Source organism: Populus alba, chromosome 18 (genome assembly GCF_005239225.2).
Source record: "Populus alba chromosome 18, ASM523922v2, whole genome shotgun sequence".
NCBI classification, from domain to species: Eukaryota; Viridiplantae; Streptophyta; class Magnoliopsida; order Malpighiales; family Salicaceae; genus Populus; species Populus alba.
In genome coordinates, this window is record NC_133301.1 from 15,808,362 (window position 1) to 15,828,258 (window position 19,897).

A 19,897-nucleotide genomic window follows, 5' to 3' on the forward strand; every position below is an offset into this window, starting at 1 on the left:
GTTTTAGATCATCACTGGAAAAACAAGTTTGATTTGACATCTCCAGCTCTTGAAACTTAAAAAGGGTTATTTCTTGAAGAACTATTGGAATATGTTTCACTTCTGCACCTATCATGTTGCATTGATACTCGGGATTTTTCGAAATCATTGCTGTACAACTCTTAATAGACTATGGCAATTTTGCAATCTTGACTTGTTGCATCGTGCTTGTAACCTGGGAACGCTGCTCCTTGTAGATGTGGAAATGATGAATAGCTTGTCAAAGACTGATTTTATTACCAACAAAGCAGCCTTGTTAAAACATAAATAAGTTTAGTTGAGGAGAAATGGAAATCTAACAGGGAATTAATGTTGTCGTCATCAAGCAAAGACAAAAAAATCCCTCAAACCATTCATTTTGCAGTCTGACAAAGTTACAAATGTCATGCCAATGATACTGTCCAGATAGAGAGAGGTAATAGCAAGGTTTTAGCCACATTGCAGTCCAAATGGTGTTATGAGACGCTGTTTTTAGTCAAGAAAATACGGTGCAACAGCAACTTTATTCTGGACTTCCTTTTAAACTGCACTCTGGCAACATTAGTTTGAACTGCAATTCAGGCAGACTTCAAATGGTTGAAAGTTGATGCTTTTGAAACCATCCAAATGTTCAATTTTGAAAAATTGCCAGATGAAAGCAAACCTGGAAATCAGAAGAAATTACTTGACTAATTGAGCATGCCAAAGTTAAGGACTTCCAATCAAATGGAGTTTAATCAATCAACATGTTAAAAAAAAAAAAACGAGTTTAATCAATCAAACATAAACTCTTTGGGACCAATGCAAGTTGAGTTGGAAAGCTACCCTCTAGTTTTTCTAGGTGTCTGTGCAAGAAAGAATGACAAGGAAACCATGATACTCAGATGTAGCCCTTTATGGTAGAATTAGCCATTCAAGAATTGACACCTTCAAGTAAAAACAGAAAACTTGTCCAGGAAAAGAGTTCAGAAAAACCAGATAGAAGGTCCTAGATATTAACTGTATAGAATTGACCAAATGCGTGAATATCCATTCCAGAAAGCACCGATAACAATGAAAGTCATACACAATACCATCACACTATGAAGGAAGGATGATTGAACATCAGGCCCAAAAGAAGAAGAAAGGAGATGCACAAAAAAAGTGCAAAACAATTAACCGTACAACATCGACCAAACATGTGGATATCCATTCCAGAAAGTCAGATAGCAATGAAAGTCAAACACCATACCATTACACTATGAAAGAAGGATGATTGAACATCAGGTCCAAGAAAAAGATACACAAAAAATGTGCAAAATGATGATGAACATACTGACCTTAACGAGCAGTTATTTCAAAAAAGGAAGAGCTGAATCATTTCCAATAATTAGCTGAATTGATTGGAATAAAAGCAGCCGGTAGCATAGGGTGCTTTGAGCAGCTGAAACTCTTGCAACTGGACGTTTCCATTGTCATGTAAATCCAAAGAATGCACCCGAGACTCAAGGGATGCCTGTTCCATCCGTGCATTTTCTGATGAAGCAACTGGACAATTTTGGAGTTCAGCATTTATCATTGGCTGTGTCAAGCTTGTTTGGTTTGCGAGCATCAGTTGATCCAGAGAGGTGGATCCATGCTCATTCGAGCCCCAAGAAGTGGTTGACAGAAGAGAGAGAGCACGCCGAAGATCTGGTGCTACCTCAATGTTAGAAGTTAATGCAGACCCCTCGAAACCTGTTAAAAAAAAAAATGTACACACCATATTGATGTTTGATTTAGTTTAAGAAAAGGCACCAAAAAAGGGGAGTCAACTTTGGAATGTGTGAATGTTAAGAAAGTGAGCAACAACAGAAAACAAACATAAAATTCATGTTATGCCCAACCAATCTTTTCCAACAATCTTACTATTTATGAGTGAAACAAACCTTGACTAAAGGCCTGGGGTGTACTTCTCTCAAAAGAGAGAATTTTATCCGAGCCTGTTGGTATTGTTGAAGCTGCATCTGGCACTTCATTGCAAGGATAGCTAAGCTGCCTATGGATGCCCCCTGCTTTTGCAGGCCTAATAAAAAAATCTCCAGGATGAGTGACTTTAAAGCCGCACTCACTTTGCCAAGTTGAATTTCCTGCCAGGAAAGGCACCCTATTCAATACAACATTCATCTGCTGTCTACCATCTGTAAGGGTACAAGAAATGGCAGCAAAACAGGCTATGATCAGGAAGAATTATAATGTAGAAGAAAATACTTTCTACCAGCAGTTATAGAGACTGAGATATAACAATCACCTATCATACATTGTTCACTAGGGTTCCAGATAAATAGCTATTTGATTAAAGATTTTTTAAAAAAAATAGAGTCAGCCAGAAGGGAAGTAAGGAGCTAACCAACATTGAACCAGTCATAATAACAAGCAAAACAGCAGATGCAGATAGGGATTCTTATAAGGATTTATAATGCAACACAAGACAGCTAAAACCTTTGAAATTGAAATGAGAACCATAAAATGATGATGGCGATGATGATGGCCTTGCTGAATTGAACCGGATTGCCTCAGGTTGTGGCCTCCGTCGCCTTGCATTGTGATCAGAAAGACGTCTACGACAGCTTCGCTTCTTGTCATCAAACTCTGATAATTCATGAAACCTAAACAAAAAATTATTTTACAACTTAAATGCAGCATCGACACGCTTATTTAGCAGTAGACAAAAACATTAGAAACTAAAACCAAATGCAACAAAGCTAAACCCTGGAAAATAAAAACAACTAATTACTAGAATTCCCCAGAAATCAAGGTTCGAAATACAGACCTGCTGCACTGTTGGCAAAATCGGCGTTCCATGCCACCAACAATAACCTTTGGGCTTTTGGAATGCTTTTCACAGATTCTATGCCTGCGATGGTAATCTTTAGCTGACTTGAGATCAAGGTTGCATCCTTCCACCTGGCAACGTGGAGACTGTGTACTTGGATATGATGCCCTAGATCTCTTTGTTGTGGCAGTACAGGAAGTGGAAACAATGGATGAAGACGATGATTTGGCAGTGCTGGTTGTACAAATGTCTTCAAAGTACATCCGTTTACCAAGCTTCAAGCCAATTATTGGTTCACCAGAGCTAGCAGAAGCACCCAGAGATGGAATATTCTCAGTACTTTCTACCCTCGTCAAGTCCTTTCTAATGATAACTCCAGGAAAACCATCTGCAGTGCTATAAGTCTTGATCCCCCCCTTCAATGAAGAGTCAACAGAGGGTGAAACTGAGCTCTTGGATGAAGACCCATGCCACAAATCAGAGCTTGATAAACCACCACCAGACGAATAAGTTATCGCTTTATCAATTGCTCCATCTACCTCTGTCTCATGGTATACCAATGGTACTTGTTTTGTAATGTCACTAGCCTTGGCACTTAACCCTGCTATGTTCTCCCAGTTCCCCTCAGATGCAGTGGAGTTCCAGTCCATCACAGAAATTGACCTTACAAAACAGATTTAAGTTCTCTTCTTCCCATACAATACATATACAATCACCCTTGCACAATCACGCCTGCATGCATAAATTCAGTGTTTCAGAATCATAACTGGAGAAAGCTTCAGTGATAAACATGTAAAACATCCTGAATGAGCAGGAAACAGAGTAAGTTTAAGTGATGTGAAACATGTAAAACGTGTGGAAAGCACAGGAAACAGTCATACCTTGTTAGTTACAGCAAGGGTTTAGCCCAATGCACTACTTAGACCTAAAAAGAGAAATTAAATTACACACAAGTTGAACAAAATGAAAATTACCCTGTAATTAAAGGAAATGTGAAGGTATGAGAGATGTGCAAGCAGTTGATATATTTCTCAATTATTGAGATTCAGCATCTAGACTTAGGTTATGGGTTACCTTCAACTCAAATTGCAGGGTGTTTCTTGGATCCTCTGTTTAAGCAAATATCGTGTTAGGAAGGCAGTAAAAAATCACGTTGTTCCCATTGAGAAAACAGATCAGGACCTTCACGCCCCAGTTTATAAGAGGCTGGCAGAAGCTAGACAGAAAAAAGGAGGAAACAGCCAAAGAAGAACAGTTGGCTTCACATAAGAAGGTCGCTTTCAGCCCATCATTCTAGTTAGATTCTTTAACTCCCTTCCCAAGAAACAAACAAGAGAAATCTAATCTGTCGAGTCATTCAAGGTGGACCTTTCCCTTTCCCATCTTGGACAAGAAAATAATGCTCAGCACATTTAACCTGAGCAATGCTGCCACCAGGTTGCCAACAAAGTCACCATAGAAGCTCTAAGCTCCAACAGGTCACCCCCAAGTTACAAAACAGAATCCTAATAACCAGACATAGTGAAAAGTTTAAACCAAATCAGTAGAAATTGTGCCATTTTCATAGCATCTGAACTATTATGCAAGTTTTCTTAGTAGCTCATATCAATAAGCGCAGACCATGCAAAAGTTTAACTGAATAAAGTGAAAAGAAGCATTTATCTGAACTTTACAGCAATCACAACTATTAAAAGTATGAGCCATCTGCTTGATAGGTTCCCAAATAAGCAGTCACTTCACATAAAAAATAACCTTTTTGTTATTGTAAAATAGATTCACCATGTCGAAAGAGAAAGATGATTGGCTGCAATCTAACTCTATATGATTACTGGTAAATTGATAATCAACCCTGCAGCAGTTTACTGCCCTAATAATTACTTCCCTTAGCAGCAGCTGAAAGCATTCAAGTCAAAATTGTCCATTCATTGCCACCAGAGCCTCATTAATGAAGTTGACAAGTAATGTCAATTCAATTTTCAAACAATAGAACGCAGCAGTATTAACTGTCTTTCTCCAATTAGCTTGACAGATAGGTTTCCCAAAGATTCACATGTTCCTGAGAATTTCTCAATGCACATAAGTCTGATTGAAAAGTAGCTGTTTCATTAAAAAATTTGGCCATAACACGTTGCTGCATAATGGACCACTTCTTAGAAAACAAGAGAACATGTAGCTCCTCATATCAAGTTTTCACTTCCAAAATAAGCTATCAATTTCTTCTTCTTCTTTTTTTAACAAATCAAAAAGCACTTGTGTAACCATTATTCTATTAGCAATGAAGAAGATAATCATGATGATGATTCTTCAGCAAAACCATGAAGCTCTTACAAAGAAAAAGAAAAGATACACCAATCAATAAGAAGTCTATGCCCACATGATAGTTTTTTTTTTTCAATGGTGATGTATAATTCTCTTAACAGTCAAATTCAACATTCAAGGTTCAGAAATAATTCAAAAACTTAGGTTTTCTAAATGAATCAACATTTATTGCACCAACAATACATGTCATTGAAGGAAAAAACAACAATAAACCACACAAGTAACTAACAAATCATAAATTTTGGCATCCTAAGAGTTGTATTTGTTATCTTTCTCAAGTAAGCAATTGTTTCCAAACTACCCTCATCTGCTTATACACCTCAAGGGAGAAAACATAGAAAGATTTACAAAATCTTTCCTTTTTGTTTTATTGTAAATACTAAATAATTTCCATAAGTCCCATTTTATCACTTAGCCTCATCCCACACAAGAAGCCAGCCACATCATCACATGCACTCACAGCTACATACATACACACATACATACATACATAAATAAATACATACACATACATCCATACATGCATTGACTCATCCTTATCCTTATAATCAACCATTCATCAATACACCTAAAAAAGAAAAAGTTCCTTTCTTTAACATCCTTCCTTGTAAACTGAGCTCTTGGATTTACTTTAAGCAAAACCAAAACCGCACACATTTCATTCACCTAAAAATCTACAACCCTAAACATAACAAACAAATATTTCAAATTTATAAGCAGAACCCATTTTCTCTCTCACAAAACCCATGTCAGAAACACACACACAAAAAAACACTTTAGAGAGAGAGGGAGCTTTAGTTATTATAGAGAGAGAAATTTGATAAAGTTGCAGACTTTACAGGTGAAACTGAGAGAGTGAGAGCTGATGCAGCTTGACAGAAGGGGGAGGGGCATGTGAGCTGAGCTGAACCGAGTCAGGAGGCCGTGTTGTCTCAGTGAGTGAGTTACGTACTAAAAGTAGAAAGAGAGAGAGGGAGAAGGAAGGGAGAAAAAGCAGTAAAGCCATAGATTTGTTACTAGTTATAGTCTTTTTTTATTTTTTTTATGTTTTATTTGTGTATATAATAAATAAAGTCACTTATAGAGGCATTTACTTTGCGTCCTTCGTGACGTTAGCCTCGCCACGTATTCAAATTCTTAGTTTGGCCTCAGAGTTTGATTTTATTACGGTTAATGCCACTGTCAGGGAACATTTTTGTTTTTTGGGGGTTGGACAGTGATACCTCTTTCGATTTTGGTTGGTGCGATGCGACAGCAAGAAAAGTCCGAGCTACTTTTTAATACTAAAAATGCCCTTATTAATCTTTCTGAATTACAATATGGTCCCTCATTCTTGGACTTTTCCAACATCCACGAAAACCATTCAAGGAATTGGGAAGGAAAAAAAAGAAGCCGGCAGGGTTTTTGAGATTTTTGTTATAATTTCATCGGATAAAATTTTAAAATTGCTCGGAGAAGAAGACTTGTTTTTTTTTTTTTTTTAATGTTTTTGATACCGTAACCTCAAGAATGAAAGAACACAGACAACCACGCAAGTGAATAAAACTTGGGGGTTATCTCTCGCCAGGAAATTGGATGCTGAATTCATCTGGTTTGAACATGTGCTTGCTGGTGTCATCCGAGACACTGTAATTTAAGACGCTCATTTATAGTGGGGGACCTTGAGTTGCCTTGCCATGGACTATCCACTTCTGGTCCCTGCTGCTACACAGCTCAACTAGTTCCTATCTTAGCTCGAAGCGTGGCAGCCTGCCACGCAACTTTGTAGCAGCAGGAACATGAAAAGGTAGAAGGAGCATTGCTGCTATTTGTCAGCTGGGGTCCGAGCCCTTACCCTCCGCCATTAACCCTCGAGAGTACGAACCATCAAAGTATCTAGACAGACAGAGATGTGTGAATCCGTACGCAGGATGCGATCTGGGAGGAGCATAAATGATGATATATAAACCAGGACAAATCAGCAAGCCTTGTTCAAACATCAGGAATAACTAGTGAACATGTATCATTTATGCATATACACAAAGGAAATCAATCCATTGGAGCAGATCAAACGAATGAAGACATGCAGATTCGGGGGGGGGCCTGTTATTGTCATTGAATCACATGTAAATCTTGTCAACAGAAGGTATTTGAACAAACTCCTTCCGTAGAGAATAAAGGTCTAGCCAGGGAGTTCATTGTCTCCGTATACTTACAAAACTGGACATGCCTCCAATAAAATTTAATTTATTATTAATTTAAAAATTAATTAATTTATATTTAAAGATCAAATATAATACCTAGTAATCTATTATAATTCCTCAAATATTAAAAAAAAAAATCATAAATGGTTTGACTTAGCTTGTCAAAAACTCATTTTTCAGTATAATTATTATTCATTTATTAAGAATGTTTCGATTTAGACATTATAACATGAAGTATATCTGTTGTATTAAATTATTTTTTATTCTTTAAATAAATTTGAATCTTATTCCACATTGATCAATAATTTCATAATCAATACTATTTAAGAACATATAGGATTTTCTCTAATTTATCTAGGAGTTATGAATTATCTCTTCATAATTTAAATACGTTCATATAGCTTATATTATACTCAATATATGTCAGTTTATTACCCTCGATTAGGATAACATGTGGTTAGAATCAAAATACATAACACACTCTCTATATAAGATAACTTAGTGATCTCAAGTTTAAGCATCATTTATAATACAACTATCAAGTGAGTCTTTCTATAGACATTGATGATCTCTCTATACAGAATTTTTTTGTAGGTCAGTTAAGTATATATATCATCTGATAGTTCCAAGTATCTCTCATATTTCAATTTGAAAGAGCAACTTCTTCCTTTCATAAAAAAAATAAACATAATATATATAAATCTTAACATCTCTAATTAATATCCAATCTTTAATAGAACATTGACCATGAACATTTAAAAACAACTTTGATGTAATATAAATATCATAATTATAACAATTTTATGATTTTTTATGCAGAGTATTTTTGTTCTACGAACTTTATCTTTACTCTAAATTCATTCATCAAACATTAGATTCATTAATTAAATATAAATAAAAAATAAAAAATAAAATTATTAATAATAAATATATTTTACATGATAATGCTTGTAACAAACCGAGGGACTATATGCCACAAAAATTGGGGAGGTAGGAAAAAATGCAAGGATTCAAGGATCAGACCAAAAACTTTCGGCTAGTGACGCTTCATTTCGCGGAATATGTTCGCCACCTTCGGGGATAATCTTGGTAGGTATTTGAACAACTGTAACACAAACACCATAAGCAATCAACAAAATCATCAGATTTCTCGAATAAAATCGTGAGCCTGTGAACAAGCAATGGGCAATGCAAGACTCCAACTTACTTTCCAACTCTTTCAATGAGAAGTAAACAGAGGTCAAGTTGTCAAATAGTTAATAGAGGTTATAAAATCTATCTAATCTTAATATTAAAATGGCTGACAGCCTTCAGCAATCTCTCCAGTTTATCACCATGGACACAGTATCATCCCATGGAAATTTGCTTTTCCTTTCCTTATGAAACACCTTTCCCGACCATTTGTCTTATAAATTCATAGATAAGCACAGGGAAGGGCAATAGCAGCTGGGTGATGAACTAGCACAGCCACCTCATTCATTTAAATTTCAAGTAAACTTTAATCGCTTCATTTGCTGATATTCCTACGTGGAAATTAATGATGTTTGGAAGGTAATCAGTTCCAGTTTAACTACAGACAGACAGTGGATGTTTTTCGGAATTAAGGTTTTTATTGGAAATCATTCGATGAAACACTTATTTGAGTCAAAAGAACATACCCAAAGCTTCACACATGCATCAATGACAACAGGTACCAAGCAGATAAAAATGGTGATAGCAGACTGGTCAACTTCAAGTCCATAGTGCTCCAGCAAGGTCTGCCAACCAGATTCAGAGTGATACCTACAGTCAGGGGCGGAGCAAGAAAAGAAAGTTTGAAGGGGCCAAGAAATATAAATTGAAGGGCCAAGAAATATTATAAATATTTACAATTATAAATATACAAGGGAGGGGCATTTTCTTGCAACCCCCCCCCCTCCCTCCGCCACTGCCTACAGTATTCAATTTCATAAGGGATAATGTTCATTATACAAAAAAAAGTGTAAGTGAAAATTATTAGGAGAATAGTGAGCATTTTTTTTAATAACGCATCCAGCAAGAAATATTATCGTGTCAGCTTGCTCACTTGTGTGTGTGTGTGTGTGTAAGAGAGAGAGAGAGAGACGAAAAGATTATATGGAATTCAAATATCTTCAATAAACTGAAACTAGTGCATCATGGACATATATTGTTTGAAAAGAAAGAAAAAATTCCAAATTTAAAAGCAAAATCAAGTCGGATAGGGAGGAGGAAGTGAAGTTGCAGACTCTACGTTTACTACAGTGGCTGACACCAAGTTATTTTACATTTGTTCTCACTTGCATGAATTCGATCAGGGCCAACTTCTGAACTAGCATATAAAATAAAATGTCTTTGGTAAACACGTGCTAATGAGAATAATTTTGTGAAGAGCAGAAAATATTACCCCAAAAAAATATCTGTGATAAGTATGATTAGAAATGCCTTCCCAGTATCTGAAACATTGTTTAGTATTTTATAACCTGTAAATTTCAGCAAAGCTACCTGCAAAAGTATAAAAATAAGAAAAAAAAAAATTGTAAGAAACACGACACAAGAGTATGATAGAACTAAGCATTTCCAAACGTGGTTTAAGCAGAACAACCATTGAGGGCATATAACTACAATAAGGCAAAAACCATTCAGCAAGTCTCTATGCACTAACTCCAGAAATGCTCTATAGCAATTTAGATGAGTAAACAACTCTGAAAGGTACATAAGTGGTTCGTTGTTTTCTTTAAAAAGATGAATGATTTCTCACGGATATGAATACAGACAAGGTGAAAATTGATAGAAGCGTGAAAATAATTGCAACTTTAGAATAAGGTGACATGCCACTTGTTGTTTCCACATAATTGCAGTTTTCGATGGATAGATAGATGATGGCAATTATGATGACAGTGATGGAGGCCTCACAGTGATGTGAAACATATCAATTCCACACATAAAAGGTATTATGCATAGAGAACGACTGATAACTACTCACTTTACTCTGATTGAAGTACAAAAGAACGAATATTGAGACCCCAAAGACCATATCTGACCATATGTTGGCAAATGATCTACGGTTTTCTAACCTCCACTCATCTCGTAACTCTTAACATGTTTAAGCAACCAGCCAGAAGTTGAAAAGAACAGAATTCACATCAAGATGTTTACATTTGTAATCAAAGAGCACAAGGAAAGCTTTCCAAGGTATTGTATTTATCGAGAATTAATTAATGTGATTTAATGTTTTGAAAATAATCCTAGAATTAATGTCTAAGAATACCATTTGAATGAATCTTCTACTCATAAAATGCATTGAGACGCAATTCACTAGAGGAATCAGATAGATAACAAAGATGAGCTAGCAAAGCAAGCACAAAATCATGTTGTTCTTCCGCTTTATGCCGTAGCTCCCTCCATTCCTCCTCATCGGAGAGAGGTGGAGATTTACCAATCTCTACCTCGAGCTTCAATCTTGCTTTTTCCAATTTTATTTCCTTAATCATCTCAAGCTTTTGATTTTTTCTCACATCAAGCATCTGTGCTGCAAGTGGTACAGTCTTGACATATCTGTTCATGACATGGATTAATAAACTTATTTAGGAATACAGAGTTTTAAGTGCACCATAAGCATTGTTTTAAACATATCAGGTGAAGAAGAGAGCAACACAGAAAATCAAATATTTCTTGTTGTTAAGATTAGGAGAAGTCGCTTAAGAAACCATTTTGACCTAACTGTTACCTGTCTAAGAAGGGCATGAGAACATAGTCATGAACTGCAAAGTCCAAGGCCCAGGGTATGATTATCAATACTGCCAAAAATTTGGCCTGCAACAAGATGAATATGGCTATGGTATTGAGTACAAGCATGCCAGATTGATAAACAAATTTTCAAAATTAAGCAGAGCATACAGAAAATCCTTCTTCACAACATGTAAGGTAAATTGTCATGAAGCAGTCAAGTTCAACAAAGATCAAAACATGAAATGTCCACTTTGAACAGTTTCGATAACCATACACTTCAATCATATCCAATTAAATATCAAGTCAATGATACTCTATTTAGTTTTATTACATGAAACTTAATCCTAAAAGTATAGATACTTTTATCATCCTATATATTGATGTGCTATATGGAGATAGGATTGCCCATCCCTTTTCATACGGATGTCCTTTATTTTGCATCACTATAGCATAGGGTGCTGCAAAATTCTGTCCCATCCGATTCAGTCTACGCAATACACAAGTTAGTGTTGTCCCTAAACAACAATGTTAAAGTAAGTGGTAGCATCATCAACTTCATGAGATTAGCGCCACAAATTTTGACATGGTCACATAGACAACAAATTCTCGATTGGCACTATGAGTAAGTAATGAATAGAAATGGAAACCCTTTAAACAATCTACCCCGACATCGGAAATGATGGCATAAGGCAGGGCTCTGAAACAGAGTGCAATGAAGTGAAACTCACTGACCGAGTTCAATGAGGCATACCGGAACACGCGGTCTTCATAAAGCAAATCCTCCTCTTCCCTACCAAAAACCAAATCTCTAACAGACTCGACAAATCCTTTCTCAGGTACAAGGTCAGTAGGATCCGACCGCACATCCTCCACTGAGCCCCCATTTCCATCAAACTCTTTACTCCACCATGAACCATTACTATCATCATCATGACCATTATCACCATAATCCACAATCCAGTCCTCCCACTTCCTACTCTCCTCGTTCAACATATCTTCTTGTGCTTATCTCAAGTCCACAATTGCCTCAGCTCTCCTCTTCCGAGCCTCAAATTTCTCTTCCTCGGACAACCCCTCATCACTCGAATTCTCATACAATTCAGCCTCGGCATCAAGCACATCATCATCCTTTAATCCAAGCCAATTCCCTTCTTCGTCAATAAAAAACCTTTGCCACCAACCTCTCTTTCTCTTAGAATGATTTTCGCCTTTCTTCTTTGCATTTGCAACGACCCCACAAAATCCCCGGCTCTTATTACCGAATTGGAGTAGCAATCTGTATGATTTGGTTAATGAATTCCTGTTCCTAGGTGGGTTTTGGATTTGGTTAGTGTTAAAGCTAAGGTTGTTGCATAAGACCATTGAAGTGGTCATCAAGAACCCAACATTTTTTCATCTTCTCAAACCAAAGACAAAAAACTGCTACTCCAGATTGCTGTAATCATGAAACCATCAAACTTCTTCTTATCAGACAAAAAACAAGACAATTCCTTGAAAATTCAATATCTTGACTACTAAGGTGACCATGAAAAAAAATAAGCTCAGAAATTCATACCCTGAGCTGAAGAACAAAAATAAAAGGAGAAGAAACAAGAAAAGAAGTGGACTTTACAACACAGAAGGGGTTTTTGTAATTGTGATGAAATAAAAGCTAACCTCAGCTTAAAGGCTAGAGAGGGAAAGCAAAAGCAAAGCCAAGAGGATGACGGTTTTTAAGCTTTCACTCTCAGTACTGGATAATAATAAAAAACAAAAGAATTAAGAATTCCATTTAAATTGCTAATTACTGTATTAACCTTATGGATTCGTGAAAGATAAATAGGAAGAAAAATGGTGAATCTTCAATGTAGCCCCTAACATGTTACCTCATTATCAATTGATTTTATTTTATATAAATTATGCTTGATGTAAAATTAGTACTTGTTAGGGACTTAATTGATAAAATCAAAATTTTTTGGTTGGAAAACTTATCAAGTATTTCAGAATTGGACAAAATCTTGCTATTGCTACTAAAAAAAATGGATGGAGCTTGGAGGGGTGATGTTGATAAACTTGAGGTAAAATCGATACACATTAGGGACTCAATTGATAAAACCATACTATTTGAAACTTGATTGATAGTAGGATAATACACATTACTTTAGGGACTAAATAAAGATTTCTCTAAGAGGATAAGGGCGAAAACGTCATTTTTTAAACGGTACGTCGTTTTAGTACCTGAAGTGCAACAGTGCGGAGAGAAAATAAAATAGAATTAGTGAGGATTTAGGGTTTAAGGATTTTTTATTGGAGAGAGTGAGGGGGGGAGAGGAAGAGGATGAAGTCGGTGGTGGGAATGGTGGTGTCGAACAAGATGCAGAAGTCGGTGGTGGTGGCGGTGGACAGGCTGTTCCACCACAAGCTCTACAATCGATACGTCAAGCGGACCTCCAAGTTCATGGCTCACGACGAAAACGACCTCTGCAACATCGGCGATCGAGTCAGTACTCTCTAACACTCTTTCTTACTTTTCTTTGCTTAATATTTTGAATCATTGATTGATTATTCAATTAATAATTTTATTAAACGAAAAAAAAAATGGTTCTTGATAAATAAAATGAAAATAAAAAAAACGAAACTTTGATAATTAATCAGTGGTAATTTCGGAATTTGTGGAAATGCGTGGATTTTCAGGTTAGATTGGATCCGTCGAGGCCGTTAAGTAAACGGAAGCATTGGGTTGTTGCTGAAATTCTCAAGAAAGCAAGGATATATGTGCCTCCATCAGCAGGGGATAGCAGTGCTTCGAATACTGCTGGGATGAAATCGTCGGCTTCTTCGACCTCCTAAGTAAAGGTTTGTGTGCGTAATTCAATCTGCATTCCATATTATGTTTCTGCAAAAAACCAAAAGTGAAGTTGACTGAGTGAAGGTTTCATGTTCTTGGATTAATTTGCATGTTTATCGTATTGTGAGAATGCCTGCATGTTTAAGACTTCGATCATAGGTTGCTTAGCTGGGGTTTAACATAATGCTATCCTGGTATTGTTGCGATTCTTTTTTTTGTGGTGGAGATACTTATCTGATCGATGCTTTCTTTATTTAAACCTTAATGGATTCAGGGATGGCTTTTGGGAAAAAAATTGTGAAGGCATGATCAATGTGATAACAACTTTGTGTTGTAATTAACATCTTGTCTTTATTCTTATCTTGTTCTTTTATTATTATTGTTTTTTTTTTTTCTTTCTTTCTTTGTAGTGGTTTCAGAGTTTGCAAACATGGTAACGCTACAGAAGAGAATGATGTCAGAAGAGAATGATGTCGTGTCTTTGGTAGTATTGTGTTTTGGTAGAGATTAGTTAAGTATGGAGAAAACATGTGACGTCTACACTAGTGTTTTATGCTCTCTTAAATAACTTCCAAGTTCCAAGTAGTGATGCTTGGAAATTTAGAAATACAGCGTGCCATGTAAATGTACTGGAATATTGTTTTGAACAGTTTTATGTTAGCATAGTGTTAGAATTCCAGCACACAAAGGAAAATTGATATTAACCCAAATGGAGTTCTCCTGGTGTATAAGCCTGATGTTTCCTTTATTCTCCATGGCAGGTGAAAGTTTGCTTTATACATCTGAAATTGACAGTTTGATCAAGGCATCTAGAAGAGTAAGGTGTCTTGGATTGGGATAGCAAACTACAACATTTTGCTTAGAATAAGGCTGATAGCTGAAATTAAAGTTTGTTGTTTGTGTTTGTTCAAATTTTGTACATGTTTTAGAAAGATGAACCTTGTGGTTACTGAAACATAACTAGAGGAGGGATTTATGTCCTGTTTTGTGTTTTTTTTTTTTTTTTTTTTTCCATCCAATCATATCTTTTATCATTAACAAAAATCCCATATTGGTGAGCTAGATCTTGTCTGTCTATTGAATGATAATCTTTTTACTCAGGAGAAAGTTTACTGTTCCTTTTCCTTGATACGAAGGTTTAAGTTGTTTATTTAAGAACGTCCACGTGACGACTGCATTACATTCGTGTCTTGCCAATCTCTGTTGTTTGCAGATGGAAACTCTGGGTCCATGGCAAGCTGACAACATGACAGTATCTCTGCTGCCACGTGAAGTTTGTAACATCGCGTGCCATTATCATGTTAACTCCACCTGCTCCGCTCCCTTGGACATGAGCCGCACTGCTTATCTTGTTCGCATCTAATTTGCATGATCTGTGGTCGCAGGCGTCATCGTAAAAGTTCACTTGTGGAACACTGAAGTATTAACTTGTATTGCCAGGACGAGGTGTGAAGTGTGGAAATTGTACGTGACGTCATGTGGTAACAACTCGGAATTTTAGAACTGCAAGGAAAGGTTGTTTTAGCTTCGAGCTGAAAACATACGTACCTTTTCAAACTCAACTGCCAATGCCTTACGCCCTACAGGCTGGGATGAAACACAATTAGTAATCCCCTAGGCTGGCAATGTTACTGAGTTTGAAAATGTTTTTCAAAGTTTATATGAACTAAAAAGACATCAAATTATCCTTATTTTGAGTGTTTGTAGATGGTTTTGAAACGAGGCATCAAGATTATGAAAAATCACCTAAAAATGCCTTAATTTATATATTATCACATATTGACAGAACAAACTCAAAGATAATATCAGTGGCACTTCTTAGCTGTTATTAGGGTAATGGGTGACTTCAAGAAACCAAGAAGAAGATGGGGCTTTTAATGGTTTAACCCGTTCAAGACTTCAAATACAAAGCAGACTCTTCGACACAATTCACTAAAGATTAAGATCAACAAAACAACTAGAAGAGAAGCATTTTACCCATTTATAATATAGGAGCTAGAAAGTAGAAGATGGTATTTAATATCTGATTTAATGGTGACCGAAACAAAATGTTAAAAGAATACCTAAACAACAGCCATTAAGGAAGAAAGATTATAATCCTGAAAAGTATTTTCTTCAAAAGCAACATCTTCATCATCATCAATTTTCTTGGCTTCGGCTCTTCTTAACATTTCCTCATTATTCCCTTCCGATTCCATCCTGAAAACAGCTACAATATTTTTTTCCAGCATTTTCTGCAATATTTGTGCCTACTTTTTTTCATTATCATTAATTTGATTTTGTTTTTAGGTGCTTCTCAAAAGTATTTTTGCTTTGAAAAAACATTAAATTGATGTTTTTTTTACTGTTTTCTAATTATTTTGATTTACTGATATAAAAAATAAATTATAATGTATTTTCAAGCAAAAAGTTATTTTAAAAAGCATTCTCACCACAATCTCAAACATCCCCCGATAAATCACATCTTTAACCTTACTTAACTATTTAAGTTTTTACATTGAATTTGTTCAGGTTAATAAAATATGTTTCTTACACAAATTAAAATAATGATGTTAATTAGAAGATTTTATTTAAGATTTTAATCGATATCTTAGTACAATTTATTCATGATGTTACAGCGGTGCTTCTGGGAATGGTATTTGGTTTCTTGAAACACCATTTAGCTGGAATGATGCACCGAAAGCCAGTAGGCAATCTAGGACTAGGCGCCGGTGCCTCCAAGCGAAGAGATGGAGAAGATGGCAGCACATCAGCCCTTCTCCCTGTCTTCCAAATAGCTTTCACCACCATCTTTTTATCCAGATACCCCATCACTGTAATCTTGTTTGATATACCATCGATCTGCACGCATGTTACCCCTGTAAAGTGATCGATCACTCATCGTTCAGCCATACCCTCAATTATAAGTTTGAATGACAGATAATAGTTTATTATGGGTTTGGTGCTTTCGTTATTACCTTTGATCCTGCACAAGGCTTTGCGTACTGCTTTCTCACAGGCCTTGCAATGCAGATGCACCTTCAACTCGATAACCTGTTAGACACCATCATGCAATATGCTAATGGTATATATCAAAACAAAGGGTTTGTGAAGGCGAATCCAAATTGTAAAGAATGAGAAGAACGCCATACCTCCATGGCTGTATGTTGGCATGCAGATATCCTAGGCAGGCAGTAGTAATCAACACAAGCTTGCTCTCTTAACTTCTCAATATATATATCTGTCCGCGTGTGTAAGGTACGTAATAGCAATTGGTAGATTAGTTCCGCATGTTAATGTAAGAAGCAAATGGTGGATAACTCGTGAGTGAAATGATTGTAATTAGGTGGATCATTATGGGTGATGATTGCACAGTAACATGCGAGTGGCCTTGTTACTTGAAGTACACATTACTTGGATATAATATACAAGGCAGCACTCGTATGATTACGCTAGCGGAAATGGGTCCTTCCTGCCTAGAAATATGATGAAGATTACATTCTTGGAAGACGACTCCTACCAGCCAACTTGCAGCCATTTTCTCAGCTCATGGGAAGAGACCTCTTCTAAGTAGCCCCAAGATAGTAAGTATTCTGAAAGACAGTCCAAATGACCCCCCTTGTGATCCAGTATCAATCCCAGCGATTAGTCCTCCTCCCAATTCTCGACCTCAGATTTATACGAGAGGCCATAAATTTGAGAAAGTAATTAAACTACTATTTGCGTTTTATCTTTGGTTAATTAATATAAATTATAGTTTTAATAGAATCTCAGATCATTTATCTTTGGTTAACAAAAAACTGCAGAAAAAAATACAATTCATAATTCTTTTTAAATTTATTTTTTCAGGCTGCATCCGCAAAAACTACTACATTAACTTAACCATCTGTCTCGTCCATGAACTAATACTAATTCATTCATTTTGAAGTTGCCTTTCACGTAGAAGAATAATTACACGTGTTAACCATGTAAACTCCACTTTTTCTCTAGTCTCTCCCTTTCCCTCTCTCTGCGAGGTAGCAAAGCAAACCATCTCCCCCACGCATGGGTTCTCTGGATGAAACAAATCCGCTGTTCACTTGCTTTCAGCACAAAGAGCCTGCCTGTTTCTGTTAGCTTCTCCTCCTACTTATAGTATTACCCATAACTTAACTCCATGCTTTATTATATTATTTCCTACCAGACCTTTATATCGATTCTGTTTGCAAACCCCCTTTCTTCACACCCCTTTCACTTCCCATGCTGGCCAGGCTCGGGTCATTTTTCCTTCTTTCTTTCTTTTTTGCCTCTTGGTTTCTTGATCAATGTTAGTTTCATCAGACTACTTCCCATGGAAAGACAGCAGGAGTTGTTATCCACTGAAATTGGGAACCGAGGTGTAGAGAATTCAGGTCCATATGCTGGTTATTTGAATTTCTCTGTCAGGGTTCTAAGAGGATTGCCAGATTTCCTGAACTCAGCTAACTTGAAATATTTCGAGCCGGGATATTCTTATCTCCTTAGCCCTATGTTTTATTTCCTAACAGCACCAGTTCTCATAGTGATTCTCAGTGCTCAGATTGGAAAACTCTTCATCTGGCAAGATTTCTGCCTAAAACGTGACCCCGTTGATGCACTTTTCATTGTGGGATTTTTGGGTTTAATCATATACATTTATCTTGATTTAACTCCACCGTCAACTTATTTGGTCGACTTTGCATGTTTTCGTGCACCAGATGAGCTCAAGGTAATCAACTTCTACTTCTACTCTTGCTAGATTGCTCTGTTAGGCATTTGACATTAAATATCATAATCTTATCAGCAAAAACTATGCGAATAGACTGACAGAAAGAACAACATTAATTCCTTGTTAAGTTGTGTACAGATTACTGAGGATGAACTCATTGAGTTGGCAAATAAATCAGGCAAATTTAATGATGCCGCAATCAAATTTCAGCACCGAGCTCTCAAGAATTCTGGCATTGGAGATGAGACCTACATGCCCAGAATAGTTTTTCAACCTGGACACAAGATAACACTGAAGGATGGCCGTGAAGAGGCAGCAATGGTCATGTTTGGAGCTGTAGATGACCTTCCTGCAGCCACAAAAATAAGGCCTAAGGATATAAACATTCTTATAGTCAACTGTGGGATCCTAAATACTATCCCATCACTCTCATCAATGTAATAAATCACTACAAGCTTAGGCATGATATTAATAGCTTTAATCTCGGTGGAATGGGACGTGCAGCTGGCATTATAGCTATTGATCTAGCTAAAGACCTTTTGAATGCCTATCCTCATTCCTATGCACTGGTAGTGAGCACATAAGTGGTGAGTTCTACGTGGTACAGTGGCAATGATATGGACATGCTCCTTCCAAGTTGTTTCTTCAGAATGGGAGCAGCAGCAATGCTCCTATCTAGTTGCAAGCTTGACCGATGGCGCTCCAAGTATGAAATGAAGCGGGTACTCCCCTTTTATTTTTTTTGTTGTTTCAGATATTTGTTTCAACTAATCGCAATCTAAAGTCCCTATAATCATGTGTTGTCCCATTAGTGTTTTTGCTATTCAGTGAATTTATAGAGCCATACTTGTCAAAGTAGAGCACTAATAATATTTACAGCTTGTTCGAACTCACCAAGGCGTGGACAACAGAAGCTTCAAAACCATGCACCTGAAGGAAGATGCAGAAGGAAGGCAAGGTCTGTCAGTTAGCAAGGACCTGGTTGAGATGGGACGCCATGCACTCAAGGCCAACATTAACACTCTAGGCCCTTTAGTCCTCCCTGTATCTGAACAAATTCATTTCTTTACTAACTTGCTCTTCAAGAAAAAACCCAGCCCTTGCATTCCTGCAAAGAACCCCCAAGTCCAGTTATCAACAGCATAATCATGAGCCTTGTTCTCCACCATTTCCAGTGCCAAGTAATCCAAAGTTCCACACATTGTGTGTCTATTACTCCATGATTGCAATGACCATCCGAAATCGGCAATTCTCAATCTACCCTGCAAATATCAGCATTCAAACAATATGACAACAACACTTTAATCCAGAGAGAGACGGAC

At 36.7% G+C, this 19,897-nt stretch overlaps 2 protein-coding genes, 1 non-coding gene and 2 pseudogenes across 6 annotated transcripts; 2 read left to right on the forward strand and 3 right to left on the reverse strand.

Annotated features, from left to right (window-relative positions):
- Window positions 1-369: 369 nt before the first annotated feature.
- On the reverse strand, window positions 370-6,156 carry LOC118029038 (squamosa promoter-binding-like protein 12). 4 transcript variants are annotated; one of them, XM_035032823.2, is made up of 8 exons: window positions 5,971-6,156; window positions 3,887-4,317; window positions 3,694-3,737; window positions 2,810-3,544; window positions 2,500-2,645; window positions 1,926-2,126; window positions 1,338-1,734; window positions 370-682 (listed from the first exon to the last, which is right to left on the reverse strand). In XM_035032823.2, exons 4-7 carry the CDS (start codon window positions 3,460-3,462, stop codon window positions 1,388-1,390), a joined length of 1,347 nt encoding a protein of 448 aa, XP_034888714.1. In that variant the 5' UTR covers window positions 3,463-3,544; window positions 3,694-3,737; window positions 3,887-4,317; window positions 5,971-6,156; the 3' UTR covers window positions 370-682; window positions 1,338-1,387. The 4 variants fall into 4 exon arrangements, with proteins under 4 accessions (XP_034888714.1, XP_034888712.1, XP_034888713.1 ...); XM_035032821.2 differs by having other exon boundaries at window positions 1,926-2,177; XM_035032822.2 differs by having other exon boundaries at window positions 2,479-2,645.
- Window positions 6,157-6,598: 442 nt separating this feature from the next.
- LOC118029039 (protein DAY-LENGTH-DEPENDENT DELAYED-GREENING 1, chloroplastic-like) lies at window positions 6,599-12,767 on the reverse strand (annotated as a pseudogene).
- A 519-nt stretch (window positions 12,768-13,286) lies between these two features.
- Window positions 13,287-14,863, forward strand: LOC118029040 (uncharacterized). Its single transcript, XR_012168645.1, has 3 exons — window positions 13,287-13,522; window positions 13,717-13,878; window positions 14,632-14,863. It is a non-coding gene; the product is annotated as an uncharacterized protein (transcript).
- Window positions 14,864-16,326: 1,463 nt separating this feature from the next.
- On the reverse strand, window positions 16,327-17,102 carry LOC118029041 (heavy metal-associated isoprenylated plant protein 28). The gene is made up of 3 exons (XM_035032827.2): window positions 17,002-17,102; window positions 16,828-16,903; window positions 16,327-16,728 (listed from the first exon to the last, which is right to left on the reverse strand). Exons 1-3 carry the CDS (start codon window positions 17,005-17,007, stop codon window positions 16,475-16,477), a joined length of 336 nt encoding a protein of 111 aa, XP_034888718.1. The 5' UTR covers window positions 17,008-17,102; the 3' UTR covers window positions 16,327-16,474.
- A 1,077-nt stretch (window positions 17,103-18,179) lies between these two features.
- LOC118029085 (3-ketoacyl-CoA synthase 10-like) lies at window positions 18,180-19,721 on the forward strand (annotated as a pseudogene).
- Window positions 19,722-19,897: the final 176 nt, after the last annotated feature.

Excerpts from the sequence above, each read along its gene's own strand:
- LOC118029038 (XM_035032819.2), bottom strand. The coding sequence starts at position 3,462 with ATGGACTGGAACTCCACTGCATCTGAGGGGAACTGGGAGAACATAGCA. Across the intron at positions 2,646-2,809 it reads TTTTGCCAACAGTGCAGCAG|GTTTCATGAATTATCAGAGT; the intron begins GTCTGTATTTCG and ends TTTTTTGTTTAG. Across the intron at positions 2,178-2,478 it reads TTCTCATTTCAATTTCAAAG|ATGGTAGACAGCAGATGAAT; the intron begins GTTTTAGCTGTC and ends GTACCCTTACAG.
- LOC118029041 (XM_035032827.2), bottom strand. Across the intron at positions 16,729-16,827 it reads AGCCTTGTGCAGGATCAAAG|GGGTAACATGCGTGCAGATC; the intron begins GTAATAACGAAA and ends ATCACTTTACAG.